Consider the following 25,705-nt stretch of genomic DNA (forward strand, 5'->3'; position numbering starts at 1 on the left):
CTTGACGTTTATCCTCATCCTCCCTCTCATGATGTTTATCCTCATCCTCCCTGTCCTGAAGTTTATCCTCATCCTCCCTGTCTTGACGTTTATCCTCATCCTCTCTGCCCTGACGTTTATCCTCATCCTCCCTGTCTTGACGTTTATCCTCATCCTCCCTGTCTTGACGTTTATCCTCATCCTCTCTGCCCTGACGTTTATCCTCATCCTCCCTGTCTTGACGTTTATCCTCATCCTCCTTGACGTATATCCTCATCCTCCCTGTCTTGACGTTTATCCTCATCCTCTCTGTCTTGACGTTTATCCTCATCCTCCCTGTCTTGACGTTTATCCTCATCCTCTCTGTCTTGATGTTTATCCTCATCCTCCCTCTCATGACGTTTATCCTCATACTCCCTCTCATGACGTTTATCCTCATCCTCCCTGTGTTGATGTTTATCCTCATCCTCCCTCTCATGACGTTTATCCTCATCCTCCCTGTCTTGCCGTTTATCCTCATCCTCCCTGTCTTGATGTTTATCCTCATCCTCCCTCTCATGACGTTTATCCTCATCCTCCCTGTCTTGACGTTTATCCTCATCCTCTCTGTCTTGACGTTTATCCTCATCCTCCCTGTCTTGATGTTTATCCTCATCTTCCCTGTCTTGACGTTTATCCTCATCTTCCCTCTCATGACGTTTATCCTCATCCTCCTTGATGTTTATCCTCATCCTCTCTGTCTTGACGTTTATCCTCATCCTCCCTGTCTTGACGTTTATCCTCATCCTCCTTGACGTTTATCCTCATCCTCTCTGTCCTGATGTTTATCCTCATCCTCCCTCTCATGACGTTTATCCTCATCCTCCCTGTCTTGACGTTTATCCTCATCCTCCCTGTCTTGACGTTTATCCTCATCCTCCCTGTCTTGACGTTTATCCTCATCCTCCTTGACGTTTATCCTCATCCTCTCTGTCTTGACGTTTATCCTCATCCTCCCTGTCTTGACGTTTATCCTCATCCTCCTTGACGTTTATCCTCATCCTCTCTGTCCTGATGTTTATCCTCATCCTCCTTGACGTTTATCCTCATCCTCCCTGTCATGACGTTTATCCTCATCCTCCCTGTCTTGATGTTTATCCTCATCCTCTCTGTCTTGACGTTTATCCTCATCCTCCCTGTCTTGATGTTTATCCTCATCCTCCCTGTCTTGACGTTTATCCTCATCCTCTCTGTCTTGATGTTTATCCTCATCCTCCCTGTCTTGACGTTTATCCTCATCCTCTCTGTCTTGATGTTTATCCTCATCCTCTCTGTCTTGACGTTTATCCTCATCCTCTCTGTCTTGATGTTTATCCTCATCCTCCCTGTCATGATGTTTATCCTCATCCTCCCTGTCTTGACGTTTATCCTCATCCTCCTTGACGTTTATCCTCATCCTCCCTGTCTTGACGTTTATCCTCATCCTCCTTGATGTATATCCTCATCCTCTCTGTCTTGACGTTTATCCTCATCCTCCTTGATGTTTATCCTCATCCTCTCTGTCTTGACGTTTATCCTCATCCTCCTTGATGTTTATCCTCATCCTCTCTGTCTTGACGTTTATCCTCATCCTCCCTCTCATGACGTTTATCCTCATCCTCTCTGTCTTGATGTTTATCCTCATCCTCTCTGTCTTGATGTTTATCCTCATCCTCTCTGTCTTGATGTTTATCCTCATCCTCTCTGTCTTGATGTTTATCCTCATTTCCCTGTCTTGACGTTTATCCTCATCTTCCCTGTCTTGACGTTTATCCTCATCCTCTCTGTCTTGATGTTTATCTTCATCTTCCCTGTCTTGACGTTTATCCTAATCTTCCCTGTCTTGACGTTTATCCTCATCCTCTCTGTCTTGATGTTTATCCTCATACTCCCTGTCTTGACGTTTATCCTCATCCTCCTTGACGTTTATCCTCATCCTCCCTGCCCTGATGTTTATCCTCATCCTCCCTGTCTTGACGTTTATCCTCATCCTCCTTGACGTTTATCCTCATCCTCCCTCTCATGCCGTTTATCCTCATCCTCCCTGTCTTGATGTTTATCCTCATCCTCCCTGTCTTGACGTTTATCCTCATCCTCCCTGTCTTGATGTTTATCCTCATCCTCTCTGTCTTGACGTTTATCCTCATCCTCCCTGTCTTGATGTTTATCCTCATCCTCCCTCTCATGCCGTTTATCCTCATCCTCTCTGTCTTGACGTTTATCCTCATCCTCCCTGTCTTGATGTTTATCCTCATCCTCCCTGTCTTGACGTTTATCCTCATCCTCCCTCTCATGCCGTTTATTCTCATCCTCCCTGTCTTGACGTTTATCCTACTCCTCCCTCTCATGCCGTTTATCCTCATCCTCTCTGTCTTGACGTTTATCCTCATCCTCCCTGTCTTGACGTTTATCCTCATCCTCCCTCTCATGCCGTTTATCCTCATCCTCCCTGTCTTGACGTTTATCCTCATCCTCCATCTCATGCCGTTTATCCTCATCCTCTCTGTCATGACGTTTATCCTCATCCTCCCTGTCTTGATGTTTATCCTCATCCTCCCTGTCTTGACGTTTATCCTCATCCTCCCTCTCATGCCGTTTATCCTCATCCTCCCTGTCTTGATGTTTATCCTCATCCTCCCTGTCTTGATGTTTATCCTCATCCTCCCTGTCTTGATGTTTATCCTCATCCTCTCATGCCCTGAAGTATATCCTCATCCTCCCTCTCATGACGTTTATCCTCATCCTCCCTCTCATGACGTTTATCCTCATCCTCCCTGTCTTGATGTTTATCCTCATCCTCTCTGTCTTGACGTTTATCCTCATCCTCCCTGTCTTGATGTTTATCCTCATCCTCCCTGTCTTGACGTTTATCCTCATCCTCTCTGTCTTGATGTTTATCCTCATCCTCCCTGTCTTGACGTTTATCCTCATCCTCTCTGTCTTGATGTTTATCCTCATCCTCTCTGTCTTGACGTTTATCCTCATCCTCTCTGTCTTGACGTTTATCCTCATCCTCTCTGTCTTGACGTTTATCCTCATCCTCTCTGTCTTGACGTTTATCCTCATCCTCTCTGTCTTGATGTTTATCCTCATCCTCCCTGTCTTGATGTTTATCCTCATCCTCTCTGTCTTGACGTTTATCCTCATCCTCCCTGCCCTGACGTTTATCCTCATCCTCCCTGTCTTGACGTTTATCCTCATCCCCATGCCCTGACGTTTATCCTCATCCTCCCTGCCCTGACGTTTATCCTCATCCTCCCTGTCTTGACGTTTATCCTCATCCTCCCTGTCTTGACGTTTATCCTCATCCTCTCTGTCTTGACGTTTATCCTCATCCTCTCTGTCTTGACGTTTATCCTCATCCTCTCTGTCTTGATGTTTATCCTCATCCTCCCTGTCTTGATGTTTATCCTCATCCTCTCTGTCTTGACGTTTATCCTCATCCTCCCTGCCCTGACGTTTATCCTCATCCTCCCTGTCTTGACGTTTATCCTCATCCCCATGCCCTGACGTTTATCCTCATCCTCCCTGCCCTGACGTTTATCCTCATCCTCCCTGTCTTGACGTTTATCCTCATCCTCCCTGTCTTGACGTTTATCCTCATACTCCTTGACGTTTATCCTCATCCTCCCTCTCATGACGTTTATCCTCATCCTCCCTGTCATGACGTTTATCCTCATCCTCCCTCTCATGACGTTTATCCTCATACTCCTTGACGTTTATCCTCATCCTCACTCTCATGCCGTTTATCCTCATCCTCCCTGTCTTGACGTTTATCCTCATCCTCCCTCTCATGACGTTTATCCTCATCCTCTCTGTCTTGACGTATATCCTCATCCTCCCTCTCATGACGTTTATCCTCATCCTCCCTGTCTTGACGTTTATCCTCATCCTCTCTGTCTTGACGTTTATCCTCATCCTCCCTGTCTTGATGTTTATCCTCATCCTACCTGTCTTGATGTTTATCCTCATCCTCCCTGTCTTGATGTTTATCCTCATCCTCCCTCTCATGACGTTCATCCTCATCCTCCATGACGTTTATCCTCATCCTCCCTGTCTTGACGTTTATCCTCATCCTCTCTGCCCTGACGTTTATCCTCATCCTCCCTGTCTTGATGTTTATCCTCATCCTCCCTCTCATGACGTTTCTCCTCATCCTCCCTGTCCTGACGTTTATCCTCATCCTCCCTCTCATGACGTTTCTGCTCATCCTCCCTGTCCTGACGTTTATCCTCATCCTCCCTGTCTTGACGTTTATCCTCATCCTCCCTGTCTTGACGTTTATCCTCATCCTCCCTGTCTTGACGTTTATCCTCATCCTCCCTGTCTTGACGTTTATCCTCATCCTCCCTCTCATGACGTTTCTCCTCATCCTCCCTGTCCTGACGTTTATCCTCATCCTCCCTGTCTTGACGTTTATCCTCATCCTCTCTGTCTTGACGTTTATCCTCATCCTCCCTGTCTTGATGTTTATCCTCATCCTCCCTGTCTTGATGTTTATCCTCATCCTCCCTCTCATGATGTTTATCCTCATCCTCCATGACGTTTATCCTCATCCTCCCTGTCTTGACGTTTATCCTCATCCTCCCTGTCTTGACGTTTATCCTCATCCTCCCTCTCATGACGTTTCTCCTCATCCTCCCTCTCATGACGTTTATCCTCATCCTCCCTGTCTTGACGTTTATCCTCATCCTCCCTCTCTTGACGTTTATCCTCATCCTCCCTCTCATGATGTTTATCCTCATCCTCCCTGTCCTGAAGTTTATCCTCATCCTCCCTGTCTTGACGTTTATCCTCATCCTCTCTGCCCTGACGTTTATCCTCATCCTCCCTGTCTTGACGTTTATCCTCATCCTCCCTGTCTTGACGTTTATCCTCATCCTCTCTGCCCTGACGTTTATCCTCATCCTCCCTGTCTTGACGTTTATCCTCATCCTCCTTGACGTATATCCTCATCCTCCCTGTCTTGACGTTTATCCTCATCCTCTCTGTCTTGACGTTTATCCTCATCCTCCCTGTCTTGATGTTTATCCTCATCCTCCCTGTCTTGACGTTTATCCTCATCCTCTCTGTCTTGATGTTTATCCTCATCCTCCCTGTCTTGACGTTTATCCTCATCCTCTCTGTCTTGATGTTTATCCTCATCCTCTCTGTCTTGACGTTTATCCTCATCCTCTCTGTCTTGACGTTTATCCTCATCCTCTCTGTCTTGACGTTTATCCTCATCCTCTCTGTCTTGACGTTTATCCTCATCCTCTCTGTCTTGATGTTTATCCTCATCCTCCCTGTCTTGATGTTTATCCTCATCCTCTCTGTCTTGACGTTTATCCTCATCCTCCCTGCCCTGACGTTTATCCTCATCCTCCCTGTCTTGACGTTTATCCTCATCCCCATGCCCTGACGTTTATCCTCATCCTCCCTGCCCTGACGTTTATCCTCATCCTCCCTGTCTTGACGTTTATCCTCATCCTCCCTGTCTTGACGTTTATCCTCATCCTCTCTGTCTTGACGTTTATCCTCATCCTCTCTGTCTTGACGTTTATCCTCATCCTCTCTGTCTTGATGTTTATCCTCATCCTCCCTGTCTTGATGTTTATCCTCATCCTCTCTGTCTTGACGTTTATCCTCATCCTCCCTGCCCTGACGTTTATCCTCATCCTCCCTGTCTTGACGTTTATCCTCATCCCCATGCCCTGACGTTTATCCTCATCCTCCCTGCCCTGACGTTTATCCTCATCCTCCCTGTCTTGACGTTTATCCTCATCCTCCCTGTCTTGACGTTTATCCTCATACTCCTTGACGTTTATCCTCATCCTCCCTCTCATGACGTTTATCCTCATCCTCCCTGTCATGACGTTTATCCTCATCCTCCCTCTCATGACGTTTATCCTCATACTCCTTGACGTTTATCCTCATCCTCACTCTCATGCCGTTTATCCTCATCCTCCCTGTCTTGACGTTTATCCTCATCCTCCCTCTCATGACGTTTATCCTCATCCTCTCTGTCTTGACGTATATCCTCATCCTCCCTCTCATGACGTTTATCCTCATCCTCCCTGTCTTGACGTTTATCCTCATCCTCTCTGTCTTGACGTTTATCCTCATCCTCCCTGTCTTGATGTTTATCCTCATCCTACCTGTCTTGATGTTTATCCTCATCCTCCCTGTCTTGATGTTTATCCTCATCCTCCCTCTCATGACGTTCATCCTCATCCTCCATGACGTTTATCCTCATCCTCCCTGTCTTGACGTTTATCCTCATCCTCTCTGCCCTGACGTTTATCCTCATCCTCCCTGTCTTGATGTTTATCCTCATCCTCCCTCTCTTGACGTTTATCCTCATCCTCCCTCTCATGATGTTTATCCTCATCCTCCCTGTCCTGAAGTTTATCCTCATCCTCCCTGTCTTGACGTTTATCCTCATCCTCTCTGCCCTGACGTTTATCCTCATCCTCCCTGTCTTGACGTTTATCCTCATCCTCCCTGTCTTGACGTTTATCCTCATCCTCTCTGCCCTGACGTTTATCCTCATCCTCCCTGTCTTGACGTTTATCCTCATCCTCCTTGACGTATATCCTCATCCTCCCTGTCTTGACGTTTATCCTCATCCTCTCTGTCTTGACGTTTATCCTCATCCTCCCTGTCTTGATGTTTATCCTCATCCTCCCTGTCTTGACGTTTATCCTCATCCTCTCTGTCTTGATGTTTATCCTCATCCTCCCTGTCTTGACGTTTATCCTCATCCTCTCTGTCTTGATGTTTATCCTCATCCTCTCTGTCTTGACGTTTATCCTCATCCTCTCTGTCTTGACGTTTATCCTCATCCTCTCTGTCTTGACGTTTATCCTCATCCTCTCTGTCTTGACGTTTATCCTCATCCTCTCTGTCTTGATGTTTATCCTCATCCTCCCTGTCTTGATGTTTATCCTCATCCTCTCTGTCTTGACGTTTATCCTCATCCTCCCTGCCCTGACGTTTATCCTCATCCTCCCTGTCTTGACGTTTATCCTCATCCCCATGCCCTGACGTTTATCCTCATCCTCCCTGCCCTGACGTTTATCCTCATCCTCCCTGTCTTGACGTTTATCCTCATCCTCCCTGTCTTGACGTTTATCCTCATCCTCTCTGTCTTGACGTTTATCCTCATCCTCTCTGTCTTGACGTTTATCCTCATCCTCTCTGTCTTGATGTTTATCCTCATCCTCCCTGTCTTGATGTTTATCCTCATCCTCTCTGTCTTGACGTTTATCCTCATCCTCCCTGCCCTGACGTTTATCCTCATCCTCCCTGTCTTGACGTTTATCCTCATCCCCATGCCCTGACGTTTATCCTCATCCTCCCTGCCCTGACGTTTATCCTCATCCTCCCTGTCTTGACGTTTATCCTCATCCTCCCTGTCTTGACGTTTATCCTCATACTCCTTGACGTTTATCCTCATCCTCCCTCTCATGACGTTTATCCTCATCCTCCCTGTCATGACGTTTATCCTCATCCTCCCTCTCATGACGTTTATCCTCATACTCCTTGACGTTTATCCTCATCCTCACTCTCATGCCGTTTATCCTCATCCTCCCTGTCTTGACGTTTATCCTCATCCTCCCTCTCATGACGTTTATCCTCATCCTCTCTGTCTTGACGTATATCCTCATCCTCCCTCTCATGACGTTTATCCTCATCCTCCCTGTCTTGACGTTTATCCTCATCCTCTCTGTCTTGACGTTTATCCTCATCCTCCCTGTCTTGATGTTTATCCTCATCCTACCTGTCTTGATGTTTATCCTCATCCTCCCTGTCTTGATGTTTATCCTCATCCTCCCTCTCATGACGTTCATCCTCATCCTCCATGACGTTTATCCTCATCCTCCCTGTCTTGACGTTTATCCTCATCCTCTCTGCCCTGACGTTTATCCTCATCCTCCCTGTCTTGATGTTTATCCTCATCCTCCCTCTCATGACGTTTCTCCTCATCCTCCCTGTCCTGACGTTTATCCTCATCCTCCCTCTCATGACGTTTCTGCTCATCCTCCCTGTCCTGACGTTTATCCTCATCCTCCCTGTCTTGACGTTTATCCTCATCCTCCCTGTCTTGACGTTTATCCTCATCCTCCCTGTCTTGACGTTTATCCTCATCCTCCCTGTCTTGACGTTTATCCTCATCCTCCCTCTCATGACGTTTCTCCTCATCCTCCCTGTCCTGACGTTTATCCTCATCCTCCCTGTCTTGACGTTTATCCTCATCCTCTCTGTCTTGACGTTTATCCTCATCCTCCCTGTCTTGATGTTTATCCTCATCCTCCCTGTCTTGATGTTTATCCTCATCCTCCCTCTCATGATGTTTATCCTCATCCTCCATGACGTTTATCCTCATCCTCCCTGTCTTGACGTTTATCCTCATCCTCCCTGTCTTGACGTTTATCCTCATCCTCCCTCTCATGACGTTTCTCCTCATCCTCCCTCTCATGACGTTTATCCTCATCCTCCCTGTCTTGACGTTTATCCTCATCCTCCCTCTCTTGACGTTTATCCTCATCCTCCCTCTCATGATGTTTATCCTCATCCTCCCTGTCCTGAAGTTTATCCTCATCCTCCCTGTCTTGACGTTTATCCTCATCCTCTCTGCCCTGACGTTTATCCTCATCCTCCCTGTCTTGACGTTTATCCTCATCCTCCCTGTCTTGACGTTTATCCTCATCCTCTCTGCCCTGACGTTTATCCTCATCCTCCCTGTCTTGACGTTTATCCTCATCCTCCTTGACGTATATCCTCATCCTCCCTGTCTTGACGTTTATCCTCATCCTCTCTGTCTTGACGTTTATCCTCATCCTCCCTGTCTTGACGTTTATCCTCATCCTCTCTGTCTTGATGTTTATCCTCATCCTCCCTCTCATGACGTTTATCCTCATACTCCCTCTCATGACGTTTATCCTCATCCTCCCTGTGTTGATGTTTATCCTCATCCTCCCTCTCATGACGTTTATCCTCATCCTCCCTGTCTTGCCGTTTATCCTCATCCTCCCTGTCTTGATGTTTATCCTCATCCTCCCTCTCATGACGTTTATCCTCATCCTCCCTGTCTTGACGTTTATCCTCATCCTCTCTGTCTTGACGTTTATCCTCATCCTCCCTGTCTTGATGTTTATCCTCATCTTCCCTGTCTTGACGTTTATCCTCATCTTCCCTCTCATGACGTTTATCCTCATCCTCCTTGATGTTTATCCTCATCCTCTCTGTCTTGACGTTTATCCTCATCCTCCCTGTCTTGACGTTTATCCTCATCCTCCTTGACGTTTATCCTCATCCTCTCTGTCCTGATGTTTATCCTCATCCTCCCTCTCATGACGTTTATCCTCATCCTCCCTGTCTTGACGTTTATCCTCATCCTCCTTGTCTTGACGTTTATCCTCATCCTCCCTGTCTTGACGTTTATCCTCATCCTCCTTGACGTTTATCCTCATCCTCTCTGTCTTGACGTTTATCCTCATCCTCCCTGTCTTGACGTTTATCCTCATCCTCCTTGACGTTTATCCTCATCCTCTCTGTCCTGATGTTTATCCTCATCCTCCTTGACGTTTATCCTCATCCTCCCTGTCATGACGTTTATCCTCATCCTCCCTGCCCTGATGTTTATCCTCATCCTCTCTGTCTTGACGTTTATCCTCATCCTCTCTGTCTTGATGTTTATCCTCATCCTCCCTGTCATGATGTTTATCCTCATCCTCCCTGTCTTGACGTTTATCCTCATCCTCCTTGACGTTTATCCTCATCCTCCCTGTCTTGACGTTTATCCTCATCCTCCTTGATGTTTATCCTCATCCTCTCTGTCTTGACGTTTATCCTCATCCTCCTTGATGTTTATCCTCATCCTCTCTGTCTTGACGTTTATCCTCATCCTCCTTGATGTTTATCCTCATCCTCTCTGTCTTGACGTTTATCCTCATCCTCCCTCTCATGACGTTTATCCTCATCCTCTCTGTCTTGATGTTTATCCTCATCCTCTCTGTCTTGATGTTTATCCTCATCCTCTCTGTCTTGATGTTTATCCTCATCCTCTCTCTCTTGATGTTTATCCTCATTTCCCTGTCTTGACGTTTATCCTCATCTTCCCTGTCTTGACGTTTATCCTCATCCTCTCTGTCTTGATGTTTATCTTCATCTTCCCTGTCTTGACGTTTATCCTAATCTTCCCTGTCTTGACGTTTATCCTCATCCTCTCTGTCTTGATGTTTATCCTCATACTCCCTGTCTTGACGTTTATCCTCATCCTCCTTGACGTTTATCCTCATCCTCCCTGCCCTGATGTTTATCCTCATCCTCCCTGTCTTGACGTTTATCCTCATCCTCCTTGACGTTTATCCTCATCCTCCCTCTCATGCCGTTTATCCTCATCCTCCCTGTCTTGATGTTTATCCTCATCCTCCCTGTCTTGACGTTTATCCTCATCCTCCCTGTCTTGATGTTTATCCTCATCCTCTCTGTCTTGACGTTTATCCTCATCCTCCCTGTCTTGATGTTTATCCTCATCCTCCCTCTCATGCCGTTTATCCTCATCCTCTCTGTCTTGACGTTTATCCTCATCCTCCCTGTCTTGATGTTTATCCTCATCCTCCCTGTCTTGACGTTTATCCTCATCCTCCCTCTCATGCCGTTTATTCTCATCCTCCCTGTCTTGACGTTTATCCTCCTCCTCCCTCTCATGCCGTTTATCCTCATCCTCTCTGTCTTGACGTTTATCCTCATCCTCCCTGTCTTGACGTTTATCCTCATCCTCCCTCTCATGCCGTTTATCCTCATCCTCCCTGTCTTGACGTTTATCCTCATCCTCCCTCTCATGCCGTTTATCCTCATCCTCTCTGTCATGACGTTTATCCTCATCCTCCCTGTCTTGATGTTTATCCTCATCCTCCCTGTCTTGACGTTTATCCTCATCCTCCCTCTCATGCCGTTTATCCTCATCCTCCCTCTCATGCCGTTTATCCTCATCCTCCCTGTCTTGACGTTTATCCTCATCCTCCCTGTCTTGACGTTTATCCTCATCCACTCTGTCTTGATGTTTATCCTCATCCTCTCTGTCTTGATGTTTATCCTCATCCTCCCTGTCTTGACGTTTATCCTCATCCTCCCTGTCTTGACGTATATCCTCATCCTCTCTGTCATGACGTTTATCCTCATCCTCTCTGTCTTGATGTTTATCCTCATCCTCTCTGTCTTGACGTTTATCCTCATACTCCTTGACGTTTATCCTCATCCTCCCTCTCATGCCGTTTATCCTCATCCTCCCTCTCATGTCGTTTATCCTCATCCTCTCTGTCTTGATGTTTATCCTCATCCTCGCTGCCCTGGCAGATATCTAGGATGGATGACTAGGGTAAACGTCAGAACCATGCAGTCCTTCTCTTCTGACATCCAGGGACAGAAATAACAAAGGCCAGCATATCAGGGCACTTCTCCAGGAGTGTTGGGTGGTGATATCAGTGGCTGCTGGAATTTGTTCGGGAAGCCCCATGCTCTGACTCTGTCTCATGTCTAAAGTATGTGTCACCCCCCCCCCCCCCCCCCCCCCCCGCACTATGTCCTGCTACTTCCCCCACCTCTAGAGTCTACACTGTCTATGCTGGGCCATGCGGAGTTGGGCTGGGGAGGGGCTGGGGGAGGGGCTGGGCCTAGCGGAGTTGGGCTGGGGAGAGGCAGGGAAGGGGCTGGGGGAGGGGCTGGGCCATGTGGAGTTAGGCTGGGGAGGGGCAGGGGAGGAGCTGGGCTGAACAGGGGAGGACTGTCCTGGGCTGGGCTGTCCTGGGGAGGGGAGGGCTGGGCTGGGCGGGGCTGTACTGTACTGTGTGGAAAGATGGCTCAGTTGAAAGCCCTTTGGTTGCTGTATTTACTGCTCTGTTCTGACAGCACAGAGCCTTTTAAATGTGACAAGCAGGAGGGAGGGAGGGAGGGCAAGAGAGAGACAGAGATAACGAGATAACAAGAGAGAGAGAGAGCTGACATCGTTACGAAGTCATTTCAACACTCCAAGCCCAGTTTTGCCCGTTGGGTTTAGAGGCAACATTGGAATGAATCAGAGAACAGCTCTGGAATGAGTAGTGGGTGTGTGTCTGACTGAATAATTTTGTTCAGGATTGTTATGTGGCAATATATCTTCCATCGCAGACAAAGTATCGCTAGCTACACTTACGTCATTAGGAATGAGCAGTTCCTGTGATGTGGTCTGGGAATTGGACTCCATTCCTAGTGGGAGAAAAGAGAGGTCAAGTAAACCCTACGGAATCACACAGCAAAACATGATGCATTTCACAGTAAAAGCCCAGGTCTAACATGGGAAATCACACAGTAAAACATGATGCATTTCACAGTAAAAGCCCAGGTCTAACATGGGAAATCACACAGTAAAACATGATGCATTTCACAGTAAAAGCCCAGGTATAACATGGGGAATCACACAGTAAAACATGATGCATTTCACAGTAAAAGCTCAGGTATAACATGGGAAATCACACAGTAAAACATGGTGTATTTCACAGTAAAAGCCCAGGTATAACATGGGGAGTGACATAGTAAAAAAACACAAAATTATAACACCTCACAAACGCTTTATATTCTGGTGATCAACCTTCTGTTGGATCCGGTCACCTCTCTGAAACCTGTTCAGTTTAGAAGTTTGAAGAACTGGGTTTGAATCCATAGAACGAGTGCCTCAAAACTGTCTACTGTCTCCACTCTCCCGTCTCTACTCTACCGTCTCTACTCTACCGTCTCTACTCTCCCGTCTCTACTCTCCCGTCTCTACTCTCCCGTCTCTACTCTCCCGTCTCTACTCTCCCGTCTCTACTCTACCGTCTCTACTCTACCGTCTCTACTCTACCGTCTCTACTCTACCGTCTCTACTCTACCGTCTCTACTCTCCCGTCTCTACTCTACCGTCTCTACTCTCCCGTCTCTACTCTCCCGTCTCTACTCTCCCGTCTCTACTCTCCCGTCTCTACTCTACCGTCTCTACTCTACGGTCTCTACTCTACGGTCTCTACTCTCCGGTCTCTACTCTCCAGTCTCTACTCTCCAGTCTCTACTCTACCGTCTCTACTCTACCGTCTCTACTCTACCGTCTCTACTCTACCGTCTCTACTCTACCGCCTCTACTCTACCGCCTCTACTCTACCGCCTCTACTCTACCGCCTCTACTCTACCGCCTCTACTCTCCCGTCTCTACTCTACCGTCTCTACTCTCCCGTCTCTACTCTCCCGTCTCTACTCTACCGCCTCTACTCTCCCGCCTCTACTCTCCCGCCTCTACTCTACCGTCTCTACTCTACCGTCTCTACTCTCCCGTCTCTACTCTCCCGTCTCTACTCTCCCGTCTCTACTCTACCGTCTCTACTCTACCGTCTCTACTCTCCCGTCTCTACTCTCCCGTCTCTACTCTCCCGTCTCTACTCTCCTGTCTCTACTCTCCTGTCTCTACGTCTCTACTATCCTGTCTCTCCCGTCTCTACTCTCCCGTCTCTACTCTCCTGTCTCTACCGTCTCTACTCTCCTGTCTCTACCGTCTCTACTATCCTGTCTCTACCGTCTCTACTCTACCGTCTCTACTCTACCGTCTCTACTCTACCGTCTCTACTCTACCGTCTCCACTCTCCTGTCTCTCCCGTCTCTACTCTCCCGTCTCTACTCTCCCGTCTCTACTCTCCTGTCTCTACCGTCTCTACTCTCCTGTCTCTACCGTCTCTACTATCCTGTCTCTACCGTCTCCACTCTCCTGTCTCTCCCGTCTCTACTCTCCCGTCTCTACTCTCCTGTCTCTACCGTCTCTACTCTCCTGTCTCTACCGTCTCTACTATCCTGTCTCTACCGTCTCTACTCTACCGTCTCTACTCTCCTGTCTCTCCCGTCTCTACTCTCCCGTCTCTACTCTACCGTCTCTACTCTCCTGTCTCTACTCTCCTGTCTCTACCGTCTCTACTCTCCTGTCTCTACTCTGCTTTCTCTACCGTCTCTACTCTCCTGTCTCTACTCTCCTTTCTCTACCGTCTCTACTCTCCTGTCTCTACCGTCTCTACTCTCTCTACTCTCCTGTTTCTACTCTCTCATCTCAGCAGGACGGGATGTAGAGCTTAGCTTTCTAAACAGTGTTTCTTAATAGACTATAACATTGCCATGACTGATTAACTTTTTTATCTACAACTTAATATAACCGCCCGATCCATAACACAGTGAGAATACTCTCTCCTGTCCTCTTTCTTTCTCTCCTCGCCATCTCTGCCTCCTCTCCTCTTTCTTTCTCTCCTCTCCATCTTTGCCTCCTCTCCTCTTTCTTTCTCTCCTCTCCATCTCTGCCTCCTCTCCTCTTTCTTTATCTCCCGCTTCCTTTCCTCTCCTCTCCATCTCTGCCTCCTCTCCTCTTTCTTTCTCTCCTCTCCATCTCTGCCTCCTCTCCTCTTTCTTTATCTCCCGCTTCCTTTCCTCTCCTCTCCATCTCTGCCTCCTCTCCTCTTTCTTTCTCTCCTCTCCATCTCTGCCTCCTCTCCTCTTTCTTTCTCTCCTCTCCATCTCTGCCTCCTCTCCTCTTTCTTTATCTCCCGCTTCCTTTCCTCTCCTCTCCATCTCTGCCTCCTCTCCTCTTTCTTTCTCTCCTCTCCATCTCTGCCTCCTCTCCTCTTTCTTCCTCTCCTCTCCTCTTTCTTTCTTTCTCTCCTCTCCATCTCTGCCTCCTCTCCTCTTTCTAATCTCTCTTCTCTGTATCTCTCCATCTCCCCTCTTTTCCTCTCATTGCGTCTCCTCTAATGATCATTTCCTCTGCATCTCTCCTCCCCTCTCCCATTTTCTCTCTCACCCTGCTTTAGCAGATGACAGAATAAGCTATCATTGTGTTCCTATTATGCATTTAAAGCATGTAAATAAACCCCATTATGAATTTAAAGCGTATAAACAAACACGTCATTTTGGCACTCTTTCTACAGTGAAGTATTCATTTGTTTAGCCTTCTGTTGAGTCACTAGACTACACAACAAGCTACTGTTTACCATCCTGTTGAGTCACTAGACTACACAACAAGCTACTGTTTACCATCTTGTTGAGTCACTAGACTACACAACAAGCTACTGTTTACCCTCCTGTTGAGTCACTAGACTACACAACAAGCTACTGTTTACCCTCCTGTTGAGTCACTAGACTACACAACAAGCTACTGTTTCCCCTCCTGTTGAGTCACTAGACTACACAACAAGCTACTGTTTACCCTCCTGTTGAGTCGCTAGACTACACAACAAGCTACTGTTTACCATCTTGTTGAGTCACTAGACTACACAACAAGCTACTGTTTACCATCTTGTTGAGTCACTAGACTACACAAAAAGCTACTGTTTACCCTCCTGTTGAGCCACTAGACTACACAACAATTCATTCCAATAGATCTTTGTTGTGCTTCTACAGTGCTGGCTGACTGATTCATACGTTCATGAATCATCAGTACATTTATTATGATGAGGCATGTCTGAATGGAGATCATCTGACGAAGAGCAGGGAAAGAGGAAATGCTACTTCCTCATCTATTGACCAAAGAAAACTCATTTTTGTCCCCCCCCTCCCCCCACGTACCAGGCATAACAGAGTTGGCTTGCTGCTGGCTCATTTGGGCGGCCAGGCCTTGCTGCTGCATCGACAACTGGTGAAGCTTGGCCAACTGAAACACAGACAGGAGGGAGACAGACAGAGACAGACGGGCAAAGAGAGCGAGAGACAAGAGGACAGATGGGTAGGTAGACAGTCAGACAGACAAACAGACAGACAGATGGGCAGAGAGAGCGAGAGACAGGAGGACAGATGGGTAAGCAGAGAGTCAGACAAACAGACAGACAGACGGGTGGGCAGAGAGAGCGAGAGACAGGAGGACAGATGGATAGGTAGACAGTCAGACAAACAGACAGAAACACAGACAGACAGACAGACGGGCAAAGAGAGAGACAGAGTGACACACAGTGACACAGAGACAGATGGTTTGGGTAAAAACGTAAGAAATAACACACAGCAGTCATGAATACGATACAGAATTAACCTCGACTAGGAAACCTTTTAGAGTCCAGAATTAACCTCGACGAGGAAACCTTTTAGAGTCCATAATTAACCTCGACTAGGAAACCTTTTAGAGTCCAGAATTGACCTCGACGAGGAAACCATTTAGAGTCCATAATTAACCTCGACTAGGAAACCATTTAGAGTCCATAATTAACCTCGACTAGGAAACCATTTAGAGTCCATAATTAACCTCGACTAGGAAACCATTTAGAGTCCATAATTAACCTCGACGAGGAAACCATTTAGCGTCCATAATTAATCTCGACTAGGAAACCATTTAGAGTCCATAATTAACCTCGACTAGGAAAACATTTAGAGTCCAGGATTAACCTCGACTAGGAAACCATTTAGAGTCCAGAATTAACCTCGACTAGGAAACCATTTAGAGTCCATAATTAACCACGACTAGGAAACCATTTAGAGTCCATAATTAACCTCGACTAGGAAACCATTTAGAGTCCATAATTAACCTCGACTAGGAAACCATTTAGAATCCATAATTAACCTCGACTAGGTAACCTTTTAGAGTCCATAATTAACCTCAACGAGGAAACCATTTAGAGTCCAGAATTAACCTCGACTAGGAAACCATTTAGAGTCCATAATTAACCTCGATTAGGAAACCATTTAGAGTCCAGAATTAACCTCGACTAGGAAACCATTTAGAGTCCATAATTAACCTCGACTAGGAAACCATTTAGAGTCCAGAATTAACCTTGACTAGGAAACCATTTAGAGTCCATAATTAACCTCGACGAGGAAACCATTTAGAGTCCAGAATTAACCTCGACTATGAAACCATTTAGAGTCCATAATTAACCTCGACTAGGAAACCATTTAGAATCCATAATTAACCTCGACTAGGTAACCTTTTAGAGTCCATAATTAACCTCGACGAGGAAACCATTTAGAGTCCAGAATTAACCTCGACGAGGAAATCATTTAGAGTCCATAATTAACCTCGACTAGGAAACCATTTAGAGTTAATTTACTAATTGCAGCATATTTCACAGCGTGACTTACTGTACATACCTCTGAATGTGGAATGCCATATTGGTTCTGTACAGCGTACATCTGAAAGGAGGAAGAACAAGAAATGTTTCAGTAAAAATGTAATCAACCCCTACTGTCTCCATCATGGTTTACTCCGCCAGATATAGTGGCCATTGGATAAAAAAAAAAAAAAACTATTTTTTTAAAAGGGGAGACGTTGGTTTAGAAATAACAGTTCAAATCCACCATCAGCATCAAAGACAAACGGTTCAATGCCACGCTGCTGAGGGAGAGAGAGAGAACGCTGCTGAGGGAGAGAGAGAACGCTGCTGAGGGAGAGAGAGAACGCTGCTGAGGGAGAGAGAGAACGCTGCTGAGGGAGAGAGAGAACGTGTGTGTCCCCGCATGTCCACGCTCGTTGTTCTCACCAGCCTCCTGATAGAAGACTTATATCAGGATTTGAACCACTTTTGCAGTAGAAACCCTAGCAGGACTGTCGAAATTACACCCAATACAGGAACGTAGAGTTGATGCAGCGGTCTGCTGTTCAGGCTAATAGGAGGAAATGGTTTTATGTACCAGGAAGTAAGGATTCAAAGGCAGCTCCTCTACTAAAGGTGAGAAGGACCCCTGAGGCGTCAGATGAGGCTTTACACACGTGTGTGTGTGTGTGTGTGTGTGTGTGTGTGTGTGTGTGTGTGTGTGTGTGTGTGTGTGTGTGTGTGTGTCGCTGCTGGGGTAATTACTTTTTTACTTTACCATTTCAGTAACACGTCGTCATGACATGATTATAATCTGTCATTATATGGTCATAACACCTCATGACATGATTATAACCTGTCATTATATGGTCATAACACCTCATGACACGATTATAACCTGTCATTATATGGTCATAACACGATTATAACCTGTCAGTATATGTCATGACACAATTATAACCTGACATTACATGGTCATAACACAATTATAACCTGTCATTATATGGTTGTGACATGATTATAACCTGTCATTATATGGTCATAACACCTCATGACACGATTATAACCTGTCATTATATGGTCATAACACCTCATGACACGATTATAACCTGTCATTATATGGTCATAACACCTCATGACACAATTATAACCTGTCATTATTTGCTCATAACACCTTATGACACGATTATAACCTGTCATTAGAGAAATACACTTCATGACACTGTCAAGAAACACTGACCCAGCACATAGAAAAACAGTAGCAACAGCCATTTCTTTCAGGATCCTTCTGTTTTCTGTCCTAATTAGCCACTTAACACTATGTTACCCCACCCATCCTCCTCTCCTCTCCCCTCCCCTTAACGCTATGTTACCCCAACCATCCTCCTCTCATATCCCCTCCCCTTAACACTATGTTACCCCAACCATCCTCCTCTTCTCTCTCCTCCCCTTAACGATATGTTACCCCAACCATCCTCCTCTCCTCTCCCCTTAACACTATGTTACCCCAACCATCCTCCTCTTCTCTCTCCTCCCCTTAACACTATGTTACCCCAACCATCCTCCTCTTCTCTCTCCTCCCCTTAACGATATGTTACCCCAACCATCCTCCTCTCCTCTCCCCTTAACACTATGTTACCCCAACCATCCTCCTCTTCTCTCTCCTCCCCTTAACGATATGTTACCCCAACCATCCTCCTCTCCTCTCCCCTTAACACTATGTTACCCCAACCATCCTCCTCTGCTCTCCCCTCCCCTTAACGCTATGTTACCCCAACCATCCTCCTCTGCTCTCCCCTCCCCTTAACGATATGTTACCCCAACCATCCTCCTCTCATCTCCCCTCCCCTCCCCTTAACACTATGTTACCCCAACCATCCTCCTCTCCTCTCCCCTTAACACTATGTTACCCCAACCATCCTCCTCTCCTCTCCCCTCCCCTTAACACTATGTGACCCCAACCATCCTCCTCTCCTCTCCCCTCCCCTTAACACTATGTTACCCCAACCATCCTCCTCTCCCCTCCCCTTAACGCTATGTTACCCCAACCATCCTCCTCTCCCCTCCCCTCCCCTTAACACTATGTTACCCCAACCATCCTCCTCTCCCCTCCCCTCCCCTTAACACTATGTTACCCCAACCATCCTCCTCTCCTCTCCCCTCCCCTTAACACTATGTTACCCCAACCATCCTCCTCTCATCTCCCCTCCCCTTAGCACTATGTTACCCCAACCATCCTCCTCTCCTCTCCCCTCCCCTTAACACTATGTTACCCCAACCATCCTCCTCTCCTCTCCCCTCCCCTTAACACTATGTTACCCCAACCATCCTCCTCTCCTCTCCCCTCCCCTTAACACTATGTTACCCTAACCATCCTCCTCTCCCCTCCCCTTAACACTATGTTACCCCAACCATCCTCCTCTCCTCTCCCCTCCCCTTAACACTATGTTACCCCAACCATCCTCCTCTCATCTCCCCTTAACACTATGTTACCCCAACCATCCTCCTCTCCTCTCCCCTCCCCTTAGCACTATGTTACCCCAACCATCCTCCTCTCCTCTCCCCTTAACACTATGTTACCCTAACCATCCTCCTCTCCCCTCCCCTTAACACTATGTTACCCCAACCATCCTCCTCTCCTCTCCCCTTAACGCTATGTTACCCCAACCATCCTCCTCTCCTCTCCCCTCCCCTTAACACTATGTTACCCCAACCATCCTCCTCTTCTCTCTCCTCCCCTTAACGATATGTTACCCCAACCATCCTCCTCTCCTCTCCCCTTAACACTATGTTACCCCAACCATCCTCCTCTCCCCTCCCCTCCCCTTAACACTATGTTACCCCAACCATCCTCCTCTCCTCTCCCCTCCCCTTAACACTATGTTACCCCAACCATCCTCCTCTCCTCTCCCCTCCCCTTAACACTATGTTACCCCAACCATCCTCCTCTTCTCTCTCCTCCCCTTAACACTATGTTACCCCAACCATCCTCCTCTCCTCTCCTCTCCCCTTAACACTATGTTACCCCAACCATCCTCCTCTCCTCTCCTCTCCCCTTAACACTATGTTACCCCAACCATCCTCCTCTCCCCTCCCCTCCCCTTAACGCTATGTTACCCCAACCATCCTCCTCTCCTCTCCCCTCCCCTTAACACTATGTTACCCCAACCATCCTCCTCTTCTCTCTCCTCCCCTTAACGATATGTTACCCCAACCATCCTCCTCTCATCTCCCCTCCCCTTAACACTATGTTACCCCAACCATCCTCCTCTCCCCTCCCCTCCCCTTAACACTATGTTACCCCAACCATCCTCCTCTCCTCTCCCCTCCCCTTAGCACTATGTTACCCCAACCATCCTCCTCTCCTCTCCCCTTAACACTATGTTACCCCAACCATCCTCCTCTCCCCTCCCCTCCCCTTAACACTATGTTACCCCAACCATCCTCCTCTCCCCTCCCCTCCCCTTAACACTATGTTACCCCAACCATCCTCCTCTCCTCTCCCCTCCCCTTAGCACTATGTTACCCCAACCATCCTCCTCTGCTCTCCCCTCCCCTCCCCTTAGCACTATGTTACCCCAACCATCCTCCTCTCCTCTCCCCTTAACACTATGTTACCCCAACCATCCTCCTCTCCTCTCCTCTCCCCTTAACACTATGTTACCCCAACCATCCTCCTCTCCTCTCCCCTCCCCTTAACACTATGTTACCCCAACCATCCTCCTCTCCTCTCCTCTCCCCTTAACACTATGTTACCCCAACCATCCTCCTCTCCCCTCCCCTCCCCTTAACACTATGTTACCCCAACCATCCTCCTCTCCTCTCCCCTCCCTTAACACTATGTTACCCCAACCATCCTCCTCTCCTCTCCCCTCCCCTTAACACTATGTTACCCCAACCATCCTCCTCTCATATCCCCTCCCCTTAACGCTATGTTACCCCAACCATCCTCCTCTGCTCTCCCCTCCCCTTAACACTATGTTACCCCAACCATCCTCCTCTCCTCTCCTCTCCCCTTAACACTATGTTACCCCAACCATCCTCCTCTCCTCTCCCCTCCCCTTAACACTATGTTACCCCAACCATCCTCCTCTCATATCCCCTCCCCTTAACACTATGTTACCCCAACCATCCTCCTCTTCTCTCTCCTCCCCTTAACGATATGTTACCCCAACCATCCTCCTCTCATCTCCCCTCCCCTCCCCTTAACACTATGTTACCCCAACCATCCTCCTCTCATCTCCCCTCTACTGCCAAGTTTACACCTTCACTATTACAGTGGAACGTTTTGTCCAAGAAGCTGTCTAAAAGTGATTGAATTTGTTGTTGCCTAATTGTTTTCTGGTAGGTTTCCACACTACATTCCTTCCATCTATAGCATTTCTTAATGTTATTCAGTAACTTTGGCTTCGATGCCTCATGATTGAGCAAAGCTCTGTTCAAGTAGAGTGTGATTTTGCTGTGATCTGATAAGGGTGTCAGTGGGCTGACTGTGAACGCTCTGAGAGACTCTGGATTGAGGTGAGTGATAATGGCTGGGCCTTAGCAGAGGACCTGGCGGTACGTTATCATTGACACCCCACACACACTCTTGGCTGGCTGGGTGACAGAAGTAGTAGCTCTGGGTTTCACCCGGTGATCACTTACAATGGCCTGGTTACAAGGCTGCCGCAGTGTCTCTCATTTCAATTCAAGGGGCTTTATTGGCATGGGAAACACATGTTAACATTGCCAAAGCAAGTGAAGTAGATAATATACCAAAGTGAAATAAACAATAAAAATGAACAGTAAACATTACACTCACAGAAGATCCAAAATAATAATCTCTCCCTCTCTCTCTCTCCCCCCTCTCTCTGGCTCTCTCTCTCTCCCCCCTCTCTCTGGCTCTCTCAATTCAATTCAATTCAAGGGGCTTTATTGGCATGGGAAATGTGTTAACATTGCCAAAGCAAATGAGGTAGACAATACACAAAAGTGAAACAAACAAAACTAATTAACAGTAAACATTACACATAATGCTGTGGTCTGGATGTTAAAGCACACAAGTTAAAATAAATAAGCATAAATATGGGTTGTATTTACAATGGTGTTTGTTCTTCACTGGTTGCCCTTTTCTTGTGGCAACAGGTCACAAATCTTGCTGCTGTGATGGCACACTGTGGAATTTCACCCAGTAGATATGGGAGTTTATCAAAATTGGATTTGTTTTCAAATTCTTTGTGGATCTGTGTGATCTGAGGGAAATATGTGTCTCTAATATGGTCATACATTTGGCAGGAGTTTAGGAAGTGCAGCTCGGTTTCCACCTCATTTTGTGGGCAGTGTGGACATAGCCTGTCTTCTCTTGAGAGCCATGTCTGCCTACGGCGGCCTTTCTCAATAGCAAGGCTATGCTCACTGAGTCTGTACATAGTCAAAGCTTTCCTTAAGTTTGGGTCAGTCACAGTGGTCAGGTATTCTGCCACTGTGTACTCTCTGTTTAGGGCCAAATAGCATTCTAGTTTGCTCTGTTTTTTTGTTAATTCTTTCCAATGTGTCAAGTAATTATCTTTTTGTTTTCTCATGATTTGGTTGGGTCTAATTGTGCTGTTGTCCTGGGGCTCTGTGGGGTGTGTTTGTGTTTGTGAACAGAGCCCTAGGACCAGCTTGCTTAGGGGACTCTTCTTCAGGTTCATCTCTCTGTAGGTGATGGCTTTGTTATGGAAGGTTTGGGAATCGCTTCCTTTTAGGTGGTTGTAGAATTTAACGGCTCTTTTCTGGATTTTGATAATTAGTGGGTATCGGCCTAATTCTGCTCTGCATGCATTATTTGGTGTTCTACGTTGTACACGGAGGATATTTTTGCAGAATTCTGCATGCAGAGTCTCAATTTGGTGTTTGTCCCATTTTGTGAAATCTTGGTTGGTGAGAGGACCCCAGACCTCACAACCATAAAGGGCAATGGGCTCTATGACTGATTCAAGTATTTTTAGCCAGATCCTAATTGGTATGTTGAAATTTATGTTCCTTTTGATGGCATAGAAGGCCCTTCTTGCTCCCTCTCTCTCTGGCTCTCAATTTTTCAATTCAATTTAAGGGCTCTATTGGCATGGGAAACATATGTTAACATTGCCAAAGCTAGTGAAGTAGATAATACTCTCTCTACCCCCCCATCCCCCACTCTCTGGCTCTCTCTCTGTCTCTGGCTCTCTGACTCTGGCTCTCTATCTCGTTTCTCTCTCTCTCTCTACCCCCCCCCTCTCTCTCGTCTCTCTCTGTCTCTCTCTCTCTCTACCCTCCCTTTCTCCCTCTCAGGATCTCTCTCTCTCTCCCTGTCTCTCTCTCTCTCTACCCCCCTCTCTGTCTCTCTCTCTCTCCCTGTCTAGTCTCTGTCACACCATCCCTGTTTAGCTCCACAGTGATAATGCTAGCAGCAGACAACAGAGGACACTGGGGTAGTTAATATACTCTGGGACAGCAAGGGAGACTTGGCCTGGTTCTAGTGTGTGTGGAGTTGTGTGTGTGTGTGGGGTTGTGTGTGTGGGGTTGTGTGAGTGTGTGGTTGTGTGTGTGTGTGTGTTTGTGTGAGTATGTGTGTGTGTGTGTGTGTGTGTGTGTGTGTGTGTGTGTGTGTGTGTGTGTGTGTGTGTGTGTGTGTGTGTGTGTGTGTGTGTGTGTGTGTGTGTGTGTGTGTTCAGTTCAAGAGCAAGTTGTGTTGTCAAATGCACAAGTACAGTGAAATGCTTAGATTGAAGGCTGTAACCAACAGAGAAGTAATGAACATCAAACTAGTAGAGTACAGCTATAATAGTATAATAGTATAGTACAATCAAACTATTTATAACGACAGGGTCAGTTCTATATCCAGGGTCAGTTCTATAAACAGGGTCAGTTCTATAAACAGGGTCAGTTCTATATCCAGGGTCAGTTCTATAAACAGGGTCAGTTCTATAAACAGGGTCAGTTCTATTAACAGGGTCAGTTCTATATCCAGGGTCAGTTCTATAAACAGGGTCAGTTCTATATCCAGGGTCAGTTCTATATCCAGGGTCAGTTCTATAAACAGGGTCAGTTCTATATCCAGGGTCAGTTCTATAAACAGGGTCAGTTCTATAAACAGGGTCAGTTCTATATCCAGGGTCAGTTCTATATCCAGGGTCAGTTCTATATCCAGGGTCAGTTCTATATCCAGGGTCAGTTCTATATCCAGGGTCAGTTCTATAAACAGGGTCAGTTCTATATCCAGGGTCAGTTCTATAAACAGGGTCAGTTCTATAAACAGGGTCAGTTCTATAAACAGGGTCAGTTCTATAAACAGGGTCAGTTCTATCAACAGGGTCAGTTCTATAAACAGGGTCAGTTCTATAAACAGGGTCAGTTCTATCAACAGGGTCAGTTCTATAAACAGGGTCAGTTCTATCAACAGGGTCAGTTCTATAAACAGGGTCAGTTCTATATCCAGGGTCAGTTCTATATCCAGGGTCAGTTCTATAAACAGGGTCAGTTCTATAAACAGGGTCAGTTCTATATCCGGGGTCAGTTCTATATCCGGGGTCAGTTCTATCAACAGGGTCAGTTCTATAAACAGGGTCAGTTCTATCAACAGGGTCAGTTCTATCAACAGGGTCAGTTCTACAAACAGGGTCAGTTCTATAAACAGGGTCAGTTCTATATCCAGGGTCAGTTCTATATCCAGGGTCAGTTCTATAAACAGGGTCAGTTCTATAAACAGGGTCAGTTCTATGAACAGGGTCAGTTCTATCAACAGGGTCAGTTCTATAAACAGGGTCAGTTCTATAAACAGGGTCAGTTCTATAAACAGGGTCAGTTCTATCAACAGGGTCAGTTCTATAAACAGGGTCAGTTCTATATCCGGGGTCAGTTCTATATCCGGGGTCAGTTCTATATCCGGGGTCAGTTCTATAACCAGGGTCAGTTCTATAAACAGGGTCAGTTCTATATCCGGGGTCAGTTCTATATTCAGGGTCAGTTCTATAAACAGGGTCAGTTCTATAAACAGGGTCAGATCTATAAACAGGGTCAGATCTATAAACAGGGTCAGTTCTATATCCAGGGTCAGTTCTATAAACAGGGTCAGTTCTATATCCGGGGTCAGTTCTATATCCGGGGTCAGTTCTATATCCAGAGTCAGTTCTATAAACAAGGTCAAATCTCTCCATATATTTATTTCCCACTCCTATTCTCAGCCCAACACTACAAGGTGACTGACTGACTGTCTACCTGGTACAAGGTGACTCACTGACTGTTTTCCTGGTTCAAGGAGTTGTCTGACTGTCTACCTGGTCCAAGGTGACTGACTGACTGTCTACCTGGTCCAAGGTGACTGACTGACTACCTGGTCCAAGGTGTTGTCTGACTGTCTATCTGGTCCAAGGTGACTGACTGACTGTCTACCTGGTCCAAGGTGACTGACTGACTGTCTACCTGGTCCAAGGTGACTGACTGATTGTCTACCTGCTCCAAGGTGACTGACTCTCTACCTGCTCCAAGGTGACTGACTCTCTACCTGCTCCAAGGTGACTGACTGACTACCTGGTCCAAGGTGTTGTCTGACTGTCTACCTGGTCCAAGGTGTTGTCTGATTGTCCACCTGGTCCAAGGTGTTGTCTGACTGTCTACCTGGTCCAAGGTGTTGTCTGATTGTCCACCTGGTCCAAGGTGTT

General features: G+C 46.8%; 1 protein-coding gene across 1 annotated transcript in view; it reads right to left on the reverse strand.

Annotated features, from left to right (window-relative positions):
- LOC129851372 (poly(rC)-binding protein 2-like) overlaps positions 1-25,705 on the reverse strand; it is a 173,041-nt gene that overhangs the window by 22,005 nt on the left and 125,331 nt on the right. Inside the window, exons 10-12 of the mRNA XM_055917875.1 lie at positions 17,101-17,142; positions 15,592-15,676; positions 12,176-12,228 (exon numbers count right to left, since the gene is read on the reverse strand). Coding sequence (XP_055773850.1) covers positions 12,176-12,228; positions 15,592-15,676; positions 17,101-17,142 — 180 coding nt within the window. The remainder of the gene's footprint in view (positions 1-12,175; positions 12,229-15,591; positions 15,677-17,100; positions 17,143-25,705) is intronic.

This window comes from Salvelinus fontinalis, chromosome 3 (genome assembly GCF_029448725.1).
Source record: "Salvelinus fontinalis isolate EN_2023a chromosome 3, ASM2944872v1, whole genome shotgun sequence".
Taxonomy (NCBI): domain Eukaryota; kingdom Metazoa; phylum Chordata; class Actinopteri; order Salmoniformes; family Salmonidae; genus Salvelinus; species Salvelinus fontinalis.